At 38.9% G+C, this 13,588-nt stretch overlaps 1 protein-coding gene across 6 annotated transcripts in view; it reads left to right on the top strand.

The window, feature by feature from the left end:
• Nucleotides 1-13,588, top strand: part of gdap1l1 (ganglioside induced differentiation associated protein 1-like 1) — a 62,987-nt gene that overhangs the window by 33,983 nt on the left and 15,416 nt on the right. For 4 of the 6 annotated variants that reach the window (XM_060836033.1, XM_060836029.1, XM_060836028.1 and 1 more), the window contains one exon: nucleotides 6,479-6,652. The exons of 1 other annotated variant lie outside the window; for it this stretch is intronic. In XM_060836033.1, coding sequence (XP_060692016.1) covers nucleotides 6,479-6,652 — 174 coding nt within the window. The remainder of the gene's footprint in view (nucleotides 1-6,478; nucleotides 6,653-13,588) is intronic. One more of the 6 variants, XM_060836030.1, reaches the window with a different exon arrangement.

Below are 13,588 nucleotides of genomic sequence, written 5' to 3'. Positions count from 1 at the left end.
CTATTACTGCTAAATGGGACCGAGTTTGAACAGATTTAGCGACTCAGTATTGGGCATCCATGAAGCTCTGCGGGGTATCAGAAGCAGCAGAATTATACTCCAACATAATCTGCAATCTCACAGACCAGTATATTCCCTCATTATGTCATTGCAATCAGGCCAGAGATCAATCCTGATTCAATGGAGAATGTAGGAGGGCATGCCAAGAGCAGTATCAGTCATACCTGAAAAAAACATGTCAATGTGGTGAAGTTACCAAACAGGACTACTTGCCAGCTAAACAGCAAAAGCAGCAAGTGAGAGACAGAGCTAAGCAATCCCATAACAAGTGGATCAATCTAAGCTCTGTTGTACTGCCACGTTCAGTTGTGACTGGTGGTGGACAATCAATAACTGTTTTGAGAAGAATGCTCCACATACATCCCATCCTCAATGATAGAAGAGCCCAACATATCAGTACAAAAGATAAGGCTTAAGCATTCACAATCGCTTTCAGTCAGAATGTGATGGAATACTCTCCACCTGTCCGGATGAGTGCTGCTCCAACAACATTTCAGAAGCTTGAAACTGGCTAGGACAAAACAGCATGCTTGATTAGCATCACATCCACATTCAATCACTTTACCACCAATGATCAGTAGCAGCAGTGTATACTCTCTACAAGATGCATTGCAGAAATTTGCCAAAGATGGGTGGCACGGTGGCGCAGTGGTTCGCACTGCTGCCTCACAGCCCCAGAGACCCAGGTTCAATTCCCATCTCAGGCAATTGTCTGTATAGAGTTTGCACACTTTCCCCATGTCTGTGTGGGTTTCCTCCAGGTGCTCCGGTTTCCTCCCACAATCCAAAAATGTGCAGGTTAGGTGAATTGGCCATGCTAAATTGCCCGTAGTGTCAGGTGAAAGGGTAAATGTAGCGGAATGGGTCTGGGTGGGTTGCTCTTCGGAAGATCGGTGTGGACTTGTTGGGCCGAAGGGCCTGTTTCCACACTGTTAGTCATCTAATCTCTTGACAACCTCTTTCAATTCCACAACTACTTCCATCTAGAAGAACAAGGACAGCTGATACATGGGAACACCACCACTTGCAAGTTCCTCAGTAAACCACTCACCATCCAGACTTGGAAACATAGTATCATTCCTTCAACGTTGTTGGGTCAAAATCCTGGAATTCTCTCCATTGTGGATCTACCCATAGCACATTAACTGCCCTGGTTCAAGAAGGTAGCTCACTAACACCTTCAAAGGGTAACAAGGGATGGGCAATAAATGCTGGCCCAGCTAGTGATGCCTACGTCCCACGAATGAATAAAAAATGTCTATATCTGTATCCCCTTCATTAGGGAATAGAAACAAAGAGGTGAAGACCATCAAAAAAATCTATCATATTAGTTAGATCAGAACTATGCGGACTGCAGCCAGTGATATTAAAATTAGGATATTTCTTCAACATTACAGGTACATTAAAGAGTTGTAATCATGAATGCTGTCTAGTACCAAAACAGCAAAACACTGATTTGTGAACTTCATTTTCATGCTTCAGGTTCTCTGAGAAACACTGTTTCTTATTTGTTCAATTTGTAGGCAGATGATTACAAAGTGTCAAGAAAGATGTCATTTAAACAACAGAATATAATAAACAAATATCAAGTTCCAACCCAGAGAAGCTGGGTCAGAGTATTGAGTGCAGGAGTTGGGAGGTCATGTTCCGGCTGTACAGGACATTGGTTAAGCCAGTGTTGGAATATTGTGTACAATTCTGGTCTTCTTCAGATCGGAAAGACGTGAAAATTGAAAGGGTTCAGAAAAGATTTACAAGGATGTTGCCAGGGTTGGAGGATTTGGACTATAGGGAGAGGCTGAACAGGCTAGGGCTGTTTTCCCTGGAGCATCGGAGGCTGAGGGGTGACCTTATAGAGGTTTACAAAATTATGAGAGGCATGGGATAGGGTAAATAGGCAAAGTCTTTTCCCTGGAGTCGGGGAGTCCAGAACTAGAGGTCATAGGTTTAGGGTGAGAGAGGAAAGATATAAAAGAGACATACGGGGCAACTTTTTCACACAGAGGGTGGTACTTGTATGGAATGAGCTGCCAGAGGAAATGGTGGAGGCTGGTACAATTGCAACATTTAAGAGGCATTTGGATGGCTATATGAATAGGAAGGGTTTAGAGAGATATGGGCCGGGTGCTGGCAGGTGGGACTAGATTGGGTTGGGATATCGGTTGGCATGGACGGGTAGGACCAAAGGGTCTGTTTCCATGCTGTACATCTCTATGACTCTATAACTGCAGTTTAGAATGAGGTGAGAATGGATTATTCTGATATTGATACTTGCACAGTTCTAGTCCAAGGTTAGAGTGATTTCTAAGGTGTATTAGATGATGATTAAGTAATTCCACAGTCTACAAAGTCGAGAACTGTTTTGGACATAAGCTTCTTCATTGACCTGAAGTGGCATTTGCAATGCGAAATGGGTCATGGATCTGCAGAGACACTGCCTTTGGCAAACTGGAGATCATTAGGATCATTGTTATGGAAATTATTTATGTAAGAGAATTGTGAAACCAAATCTACCAGTTGAATCTTACACCATGATGAGCAGTGGTGAGGATCCATTGTATAAATTGTTTCAGTATTGTTAAGGTTTTGTCTCACTACTGAAAAACATGTGGTGGAGGTCTGAAGAATCTTCTAACACAGCTTTAAGAACACTGCTTGTATTTACAATCAGCAGCTAAAAGAGCTAAACTTTCAAGAATCCCGCAGAAGAGAAACAAGTGATTGACTGGAGGGAAACCATGGGCCACAGAAGTAATTTAAAACAAACCTTGAGCTGGGAACATGACAAAACCAGAAATGTTAGCCTTTATTGTAAAAGAATTAGAATGTAACAGAAAGGTAATCTTGTTTCACTTGTACAGACTTTGGTAAGATGACAAATAATGTGTGCAGTTTTGATCTCTGTACCGAGGAAATATATACATGCTTTGGAATGCAGTGAAGGTCCATTACATTGATTCCTGATATGAGGAGTTCAGGTAAGATGAGGAGTTCAGGTAAGATGAGGAGTTCAGGTAAGATGAGGAGTTCAGGTAAGATGAGGATGCATAGAATGAATTTAAGCTGTCTGGAGTTTAGAAGAATGAGAAGCGATCTCCTTGAAACATAAGTTTCCTACAGGACTTGATGGATTTGGTGCTGACAGCCTGTTTTTCTTTGTCAGAAAGTCTGAGAAATAGAGATATAGTCAAGAGGGGTTGGCCATTTAAGATTGGGATGAGAAAAATTACTTTTCACTGTGAATCTCTAAAATTCTCAACCCTGGAAAGCCCAATTATTGAGGCTGAGATTTATAAATTTGTGGACTTATATTATATATATAAAATATAATATTATATATTAAATATAAACACTTATATTTATGTATGAGAGCTGAAGAAAATTCTTATTCAATTACCAAGATTACATCAATTTATTCAGTAGTCATAGTAAGTAGTTGATATATGGAATCATAGAACGGTTACAGGTTGTCATGTCCATGTTGGTTCTCGAAGGATGCCACTCCTCTGCTCTTTCACTGTAACTGCGGCTTTCTTTTAAGATAATGATCCATATCATTTTTGAAAGGCTCAATTGACGTTTTCCTCCTGATACCATACTCTCAGACGGTGCATTCCAGATCCTATACATTCACTCTATGGAAAATCCTTTCTTTGTATTGTCATTGATTCCTTTACCAACTACTTAAGTCTGCATCCTCTAGTTTGTGATCTTTCCACCAAGAGGAACAATTTCTCCCTATCTACTCCATTGTAATACCACAAGATTTTGAATAACTATCAATCTCCTCTGAGCCTTGCCTTTCCCAAGGAAATGGTCCCAACTTCTCCAATCTCCCTTTTAAATTGGGTGACATGGTGGCTCAGTGATTAGCACTACTGCCGCACAGCACCAGGGACCAGAGTTTGATTCCAGCCTTGGGCAACTGTCTGTGTGGAGCTTCCACATTCTCCCTGTGTCTGCATGGATTTGCTTCCACAGTACAAAGATGCGCAGGTTAGGCAAATTGGCTGTGCTAAATTATCTATAGTGTTCAGGGATGTGTATGTTAGATGTATCAGTCAGAAGTAAATATAGGGTAGGGGCAATGGGTCTGGGTGGGTTGTTCTGCAGAGGCTCGGTGTAGACTTGTTGGGCTGAAGGGCCTGTTTCCACACTTTAGGGATTCTCTGATTCTAAATTGAGGTTGCTTGTCCCTGGAACCATTCTCATGATTCTTTTCTGCACACTGTCTATTACTTTCATTTCTTTCCTGAAGTATTTTACCCTCAGAACTGGAAGTAATATTCCAATGGAGGCTAAGCTAATGTTTTATTAACACTGTCTACTTATTTTTGTACTTTATGCCCATGGTTGATAAAGCCCTGAACGGCATATGCTTTTTTAAAACACTTTCTCAATCTGTATACCACCTTTAATGATCTAGGAACATTATACATCCAGGTCCATCTGCTCCTACATAACCCACCACCTGCGCCCAATAGAATTGTATCTTTCACTTATATTTTACATTTTCACTCTGCCCTCCTAACAAAGAGAATCACTTCAAGCTTCTCTTCATTTAATTTCACTGCCACTTCTTTTCTAATTTCACTCATACATTTTGTATTGTCTGCAAATTCTGAAATAATTTCCTGTATATCAACATCTAACTTATTAAATTATATCAGACAGATCAAGAGTCTTAACACCAGTCACTGGACAATTTCATTATAAACCATTTTTCAACCTGCGAATAACCATTCACCAGTACATTTTGGTTCCTGTCACTTTGTCAAGTTCATATTCAATTTGTTATTGTCACAGATATCTGGTGAAGGAGTAGCCTTCATCAGTATAGTAACCTTACTATAAAATGATCATTGTCCACTAAATGTTCCCCTACTGACACTTTATCCATTTGATCTACCTCATTGCTAAGAGTGAGGGACAACACTGCCTTCTTTTTCAATGGCACTGAAAACATACTCATACCAAAAACTTTTCCAAACACACCCTACCAACTCTAGACTCTTTCTGCTCTTTATTACTGTCCCAACCAGAAACTATAGGGAAAAATAAACATTGCTATTTGCCTTACTTAACCATAAAATGCAAAAGAATGACTTGCTCCCTGAGCTGGTAAGTTCATTCGCAGACGTTACGTCACCATATTCGGGAACGTATCAGTGCGCCTCCGACAAAGCGTTGGTGTTCTGTCCGGCTTGCTATTTGTGTGCCTGAGTCTGCTGGGGTTGACAGTGTCATTTCAGAACATTGTTCAAGTGAGCCATAACATACTGCAGCACACTGCATACATTAAGGACATATCTGAAATGACCATCAGACTACTCTTACATCTGGGTATCATGGTAGCCCACAAGACAAATACCACATTACCACTGTTACTAACAAGTATAAAGGATCCCATACCCACAACCAGCAGAACCAACATTATATACAAAATACCATGTAAAGACTGTCAAAAGCACTACATAGGGCAAACCAGAAGGAAATTAGCCATCAGGATACACGAGCACCAACGAGCCACAAGAGACATGTCCAGCTATCACTTGTATCCATACACACGGACAATGAAGGACACCTGTTCGACTGGGACAACGTATCCACCCTCGAACAAGCCAAACAGAGACATGCACTGGAATTTCCTAGAGGCCTGGCACTCAACCCAGAACTTCATTAATAAACATATAGAGTTGGATTCCATATACCAACCACTAAGACACAGAACCAGCAACAAAATGGAAATGACAACACCCACCCCAGGAGACCCAGACACAAATAGCAAGGAGGAGAGAACACCAACGCTTCACCGGAGGCACACTGATGATGTTACCTAGAGTGGTGACGAAACGTCTGCAAACAAACTTACCAGCTTAGCAAGCAAGTCAACAATCTCATCCACAACCTGAGCAAATCTTCTCAAGAACTCTGAATGCAAAAGAATGAAACAGTATTACATTGTAGCACTTTATTTGTAAAATTAATTGGGTGAAGTTAACTTTGTGCCTTCAAGACAGGATGTGTTGAAGGTTAGAACATGAGAATGTATTAAATATTAAAATTTGGGAAAAGTGGGACATTAACTTTTATCTCTTTCTGAGTCGATGTAGTTACATGAAATCTTTATAGATATAATTCACTGAGCAAAATTTTCTTAGGCTAGGCTGAGTGTGGTCAAAATGTTGTTGTAATGCAATGGTGCATTGTCAAATTATTAATATATTGCTTTATATTAGAGAAGTCGTTTGATTGAAGGAACGGCACTCTGAAAGCTAGAGCTTCCAAATAAACCTGTTAGACTATAGCCTGGTGTTGTGTGATTTTTACTTTTGATTTAGAACTATATAATCTTGAATAAATGGAAGAACCCAGATTTTATATGGCAATGTTTGACAAATTACTATTTTATCTCCAGAAAACTTCTCAAGATTAATTCCAGAAGCAGGGAGCCTTACTTATTCCAGAATGCAGCATTTTAAAGACTTGCTGGACTCACTGCCCATGGATGCCTACACTCATGGCTGCATTTTACATCCAGAATTGACCACAGAATCCATGATCCCGAAGTATGCTACAGCTGAAATCCGCAGTAAGTTAATACGTCTGAACAATGAGTAATGCACTTTAGAATGGGGTTAGCTTTATTACTCCAGGGTATGGTAGGGTAATTACAGTGTTAGTTTGCCAGTCCAACAAATATTAGCTTAAATGTCAACAGAAAAAAAAATGAAACAGTATCCAAAACATTTTGCTAATTAATAGACTAACACCAAAGAATTATGAAAACTACTGATATTGTTGCAAAAACCCAACAGAAACATTAGTATCCTGTAAGATAGGGAACCAATCACCTCTACTGTGCTAGCTTACATGTTTTCCAAAGGCACATTAAAAAGTGCGTTAAAGAGCTGTCAGAAAAGCAGTGGACTAGATCGGAACCAAAATGTAGATCGATTGGTGAAAGCAGAAAGGCATGCTACCAAATGATTTTTGCATTGGTATCTACCAACAAGAGATTTTTGACTAATTTATTGTAAGCTAAGTGGTTACTGAGATACTGGATTCAGTAAAAGCAAGAGGAGATATTAGAAAGACTACTAGTACTAAAATGGAGAAAGTAGCATGCAAAGGGAAGTAATGTTGGAAATTGTTGAAGTATTGCCCCCAGTTTTCCCATCCTCTTTAATACAAGTGTGATACTACAGGATTGCAAATATTACACCTTTGTTCACAAAAACATTTTGGTAAGGATAAATCTAACAATTACAGCCTGGTCAATTTAAAATAAATGGTGGAGAAGCATTTAGAAACAACAGCCCAGATCTTCTGATTGGAAGGAAATCATTGTAGCCACATATTCTGAAAGATCCTGCCCAGATCCCAATACCAACAACCCAGGAATTGTCAGAGACGTTAAAATATTTTATGGTCAATTAGCCGGCAGCTGGGTCCCTCCAAGAAGTCTCAATCCTGAGTTACGGTTCAAGACTTCTGATTCACCTACCTGAATAGTTATCCACAAAATGGTGGATCCAGGAGGTGGCAGCACTGTAAGCTAGAACGAGGCACAGGCTGCTTTAGTGTAATGGGTCTAGCGTCAGGTCTGAGTCAGTTCAGAAGACTTATGGTGGTGACAATGTTGGTGATGGTAAAATGGCTTCGAAGAATAGTGACACGGTTCCAGCAGTGGTGGTGCAGCTCCAGGCCATGGCTCGGTCCAGGAAGCGGATGACTGTGGTGTTGTAGCTGCAGCAGCATGTGGGGACCTGGGGCACCTGAGTACTCACAGACTGAGGATGGACTTTGTGGCTTTGTTTTTCTGGTGGCAAGGCCTCATTGCAGGGGTAAGGGAGTGATCTGGACATTTCCTTTTCTTTTGACTCTTTTATTTCTGCTTCTGTTTTTAATCCTGTCTTTTGTATCATAAGATATGCTGGAGAATGACGACTTTCTCCAATTTTCATGTTTTCCTGTACTTAAGTACATGTGACAATTAAATCTACATCTAAATCTAAAATGTTAAAGGGATTAAAACCTAATCTAACTCAAGGGAAACTATAAAACTGAGCACCCGCACCAAGCAACATCCCCCAAATGATATCTCCCTCCCACTCTCCTAACTTGAGCAACCTTGACACTTTCTATACTCAACCTCACTAAACCTTTCCCTGACGTGACCCACATCTGTGTACCACCCAAATCCCCCAACTCACTCCTCTTTATTCAACATCGAAATTTGCCACCCAACTTGCCCTGATCCAACTTGACTACCGTCCCCAATGCACCCTACCCCCTTATTTCTTTACCTTATTCCCTCATACATTTACCACTCTTTCTCCTCACCCAGCTTCCACTCTGTCCACTCACCTACTTATTTGCCTCCCTATTCTCTCACCTTTTTACCTTGCACCTCACCCATCTGTCACCTATCCCCTCATTCCACTTAACTTCTCCCTGTAACTTTTCAATAAAGTAACTAAACTCTTCACTTACCAAAATACAGCAGTCAATGCTGTAAAAACAGGCAAGGCTTTGTGGACTTGGGCACAGGTTAAAAAATAGAAACTAAAACAGCAGTCTGAAAGTAATTGTGGCTCTCAGAAGATTCAGACCAAGGGTCTGGGAGAAATTTAACAGTTATTGAACAAGTTCTGACTATTGAGAGAGAGCTAAAATGGATTTTCCAAGGACATATTGTGTTCACTAACTTGGGATGAGTATTTTAATGAAGTTACAGAAAAGGAGGATGAGGATAGTGCAGTTGATGTTATGTATATGAACTTACAAAAGAAATTTGATGAAGTACCACATTATATATTTGTTTGCAAAATTGAATCCAATGAGATAAAAGTGGCACTAGCTAGATAGATACAAAATTGATAGAGGGATAGAAAACAGAGAGCTTTATGAATGGCTGTTTTATGAATCCTGGAGGGATCTCCATGATTCAGTACTAGAAATGCTATTGTTTCCAACACACATTAATTATTTAAATTTGGGGGTTCAGGATACGATTTTGAAATTTACAGACCACACAAAATAAGAAATATAAAGTGAGGGAGATAGGAACAGACTTTATGAATATACAGATTGGTGAGTTGGTGCACTCATTATTGATTAATTTTAATGCAGCAAAGGTGTGAAGTGCTAAAGCTTTATAGAAATAATGGGGAGAAATAACACATTGTAAATGGAATAATTTTAAAGGAGAGCAAGGCAGGCAAATCCTGGGAATGTTTGTTCACAAATCTGTGAAGCTGGTAGGACAGGTTAACAAAGCAGTGAATAAAACATACGGGATCTCCAAATTAATAAAAGAGATATAATATACAAAAGCTGGAAAGATAATGCTAATCCTGTATAAAACATCCTGGCTCCACCTTGAGTATTGTGTCAAATTCTAGATCCAAAACTTTAAGTAGGGCATGAAAGCTTTGGATCAGATCCAGAAAAAAAATTACTCGGGATGAGAGATTGCAATTATATGAGTGGACCTCAGAAGTTGGGTTTGTTTTCCTTAGATCAGAGGAGGCCAGGAGGAGATTAATCATCATGAATGTTTAGATAGAATAAATAAGGAGATGGTTTCAATAGCTAAGAGCTTAATAACTAGACACAGATCTAAGGGTGCTTCGCAAAGTAACTGAAGATGATGTGAAGAAAAACATTTATTTGGATGAATGATTAGAATTTGGAATCGACTGCCTGAGAGAGTGGAGGGGAGATATTCAATATTTGCCTTCAAAAGGGAATGGAATGAATGCTTGAAGGGGAAAAAAATGCTTAGGATATGCAGAGAGAATGGGGGAGTGGAACTAACTGGATTGTTGTTCAAACACTGGCACACATTCAGTGGGTTTCTCATGCTACGATACTATATGTTTCCAGTTCCACATTGTTAACATCTTGAGGTCAATAAAAATGAGACAGAAATGCTGTCTTGACAGTGTCTTCCAGAGTGAACATAGGGAAAGAAAGCAAGTGTTCTTGCTATTGTTTAATAATCTGTTCAGCACAAATTTGCAGTTTCCTCAGACTTGCTTCAATTCAACCCAGAATATTACAGAAATATGTATAAATAGAGCTTCCAAGAACATTTGCAGCAGTAAATAGCATTAAAATATTTCTTGGATAATGTGTGATTGAGAAGACACAGTTGAACATATCTTATTTGTCTGTACTTGCTTACATTGGAGAACATTGAAATTTATCTGGAATAAATGAATAAATAAAACATTTACATTGTAATTTTTTTTGTACATGAATAGGTACAAATTGTGAAATTATATCAGTCTTAATGGATGTTAAGGATGAATTTCAAGAGATATTGATTCATCATCTTAGCTTATTAATCATGTATGAATAGTATTCTTGCTGAATGAACTGATGATTAGAGAGAGTAGATCAAAATGTCCTGAAGTTAACCTTCAAAACAAACCAGACAAGCATAACTCACAAATCACAATGGTGGTACTGTATACAAATATATGTGCACTTACATGCACATGTTCTTCATAATTGAGGAGAAGTTGTCAGCTTCCTGCATGTTTTTCATAATCTGAGCACAAAGCATTTTGATAAAGACAAAATTATGTCATGAAGTAGCACTTACTTTGCATTACACATGGTCACTCTGTGAACTGTGATTCTGGTGCAATGCTCTGTATTTGTTGTAAAGTCAGGTAGGAAAGAAATAGTGAAACGGCTAATGTTACTATTCCATTACAAGCTATTTCTTAATGAAGTGGGCATTCTTTTTATTTACCCCATTTCATTTGGAAAACAAAATGAGGATATTGTTTCATATCTCTGAAGAAAATGCCATCCTGGAGTGATCCTGTTCCTTTTAATTTACTTGCTGTCTTATTTTTCTCCACTATTACTTGATCACAGTTCCAGTTTGCTACAGAGTGATAATTGTGAAATTCCTGGCATGTATATTTATTACTCTGTATTAAAGATTAACCATTAAATTATAGGCAGTCCTCACTGAATTTATTTTGACTATTTTACTACATCTTAATTGTTTTTGAGTTTACTCAAAAATTCACTGGAGAAGTGAATGTTTAGGTCCTACAAGGCAACTTCACTATCCTGGGATTTCACTGCCAGTCTATGATAACTCTCACCTGTAGCTGGTGGGGGGAAGGTGATAGTAATGGTTACCTTCCGACTATTGCAGGCAATCTGATAGACCAATAAAAACAGACTGGCTGCTCTTGTCCTACATATCCAGTTAAGGAACTCCACAATTCCCTCACTCTCTCACCCTTCACAGCCATTAGGCTATACTTGCAACCAATGACCATTCAATGTAGGTGCTTTCCCTACATGATTATGAACAGCCTTTCAATAAAATTAGACATTTAGAGCATGGAAGGAGGACAGTTGGCCAATATATCTAAGCCTGTGGTGGGTAGCCATCTAACCTGATCCCACTTTCTAGCTCTTAGTTCATAACCTTGTAAATTACAACATTCCAAGCCCCCACCACCTAAACAAATCCCCTCTCAACCATTATGCCTTAATGACCTGAGAATGTCCTGAAGCACTTGAATGCAAATTAAATTCTCTTAATTGTAGTCACAATTACAATGGAAAGTGCAATAATTCTAAAGTTTAACTAAAAAAAAATCTTTTATAGGGCACCTCCATCTTGAGGCACCCTCCCCTTCCTCCATTCCTCTACGCTTGGCTGTGTTGACTTCTGATAGTGAGACTGGCCAATGTGTGAGTATTAAAGAGTGTCCTATTAGCCATCCAGCCTTAGAAATATACCTACCATCCTTATCTGATGTCAAGTGGGCACCCTGAGTTACTCTAATTGGTGTGCTTGTCAAATGTGTGATGGAGTTCAAATGTGAAAATTTACCCAACATTGGGATCCCAATGTCAAAACAAGGTTTAGCTCCAGGGATCTAGACCATAGTTCTAAAATTTATATTCAAATCCCAACCCTGTGTCTACCAAGCTCTTTGATCAATCCATTGCTAAGTGCTTGTTTAAATGCTTGTTTATCTGATTAGGCCACCTTTGGCAATTGTTTTTACAGGATAGCTGCAGTATAATTGCAAGTTGTTATGTTACAGTATAGGATACATTATACAAACTGCAAACTGTGTTGTCAAATATGATTGGTTGGTAATCCTTGGACTTGATGGGGCTAGAATGGTTAGGTGCTTGTTTTTGATTGGTGCAGAAGTGATGGGCTGAAAGGCCTTTTTCTGTGCTGTCAACCTTTATAACTGTTTAAGTATAGGATCAGTGAACAGGAATCTCTCAACCAAGTGATTTGTGAGTGGAACAAAGGAACAAGATAAAAAAGAAGAGATAGGATGTACAATGCAGAACTGTGAAAAAAAATCAATTCAAACAACACATATGGGATTGCCAGCGGAATGTTGGAAAATTGGTATTATGAAATGTTATCTTCTGTATGGAAAACAGCAACTCAGTAATCCTATATTGAAAGTCTGACCTTAAAATTGCCATCTCATCTCTACAAACCTTTGCCTTGTGAGCCATGTCTGAGCTGTTGTTACCCACATTGAATCCTATTACTTCCTATTGTGAATTACCTATTCTGAATAGAATAAACACATGAACTGGACTGAACTTGCCTGAAAACATAAGAATCTGTTCAAAACCTGGTTATGCATTTTTTATAGTTCCAAATAGGCTTGCACCAGCTTTGTTTCCTTCTTCATTTACTGCCCACTTTTTTTATGACCACTCAGGTTAGTGGGCATGCATTCAGTACTTTCAAACCTCACTCACACTAACAGGGCCCAAAAGTCTGGTTCTGTTACATAATTTGGTGAAATTATATGATATTCAAAAAAATAATTTGTGTCAGCATTCTAGTTAATTTAAGATTTATGATCAAAGAAGGTCAGCAATCTGAAATTTGTGCTTATGATAAATCAACAATATTTATGTAGATGCAATCAAGCCAACCCAAATTGAATGACAAGAATATTATCCATTGACACTACTGGTTAATTTTTTTCTGATTACTTCAGTAACCAAGTCCATCTTTAAAAGATGGTTTATTGGTGATGAAATCCTCTATTTATATAATTGTTTTGTACTGAACCAGTGTGAAATCAATGACAAATATAATTTATGGAACTGATAATTGTATGAGTTTCTACATAGCTATATTCAATACTACCCAGCAGTACAATTGCAAGGGGCAAAGTTGGCAGAATGCAAAACACTTTCAGTGCTGTCAGGATGCTGTTGCAGGGATTGGGACATGGGCAGGAGCAGAAGAGGTGAGACCTGGGAGAGATTTGAAAGTAAAAATTTGAATTTTAAAACAGAGGAGTTGATGAACTGAGAGCTAGAGTTAGTCAGTTACCAAAGGATGATACATGATTGGACATGAATGCAAGTAATGAAACGGATAGTGGCATGTTGAATTCTTTTGCCAACTACTTAATGGAACCCCATCATAACCACTGGTCATAGGAGCTTTGGGTTGTGTATAATGCTTTTCATTAAACACAATGAACTAATGAAG

The sequence above is a fragment of the Hemiscyllium ocellatum genome, chromosome 15 (genome assembly GCF_020745735.1).
Source record: "Hemiscyllium ocellatum isolate sHemOce1 chromosome 15, sHemOce1.pat.X.cur, whole genome shotgun sequence".
NCBI classification, from domain to species: domain Eukaryota; kingdom Metazoa; phylum Chordata; class Chondrichthyes; order Orectolobiformes; family Hemiscylliidae; genus Hemiscyllium; species Hemiscyllium ocellatum.
This window is presented reverse-complemented; position numbering and strand designations above follow the sequence as displayed.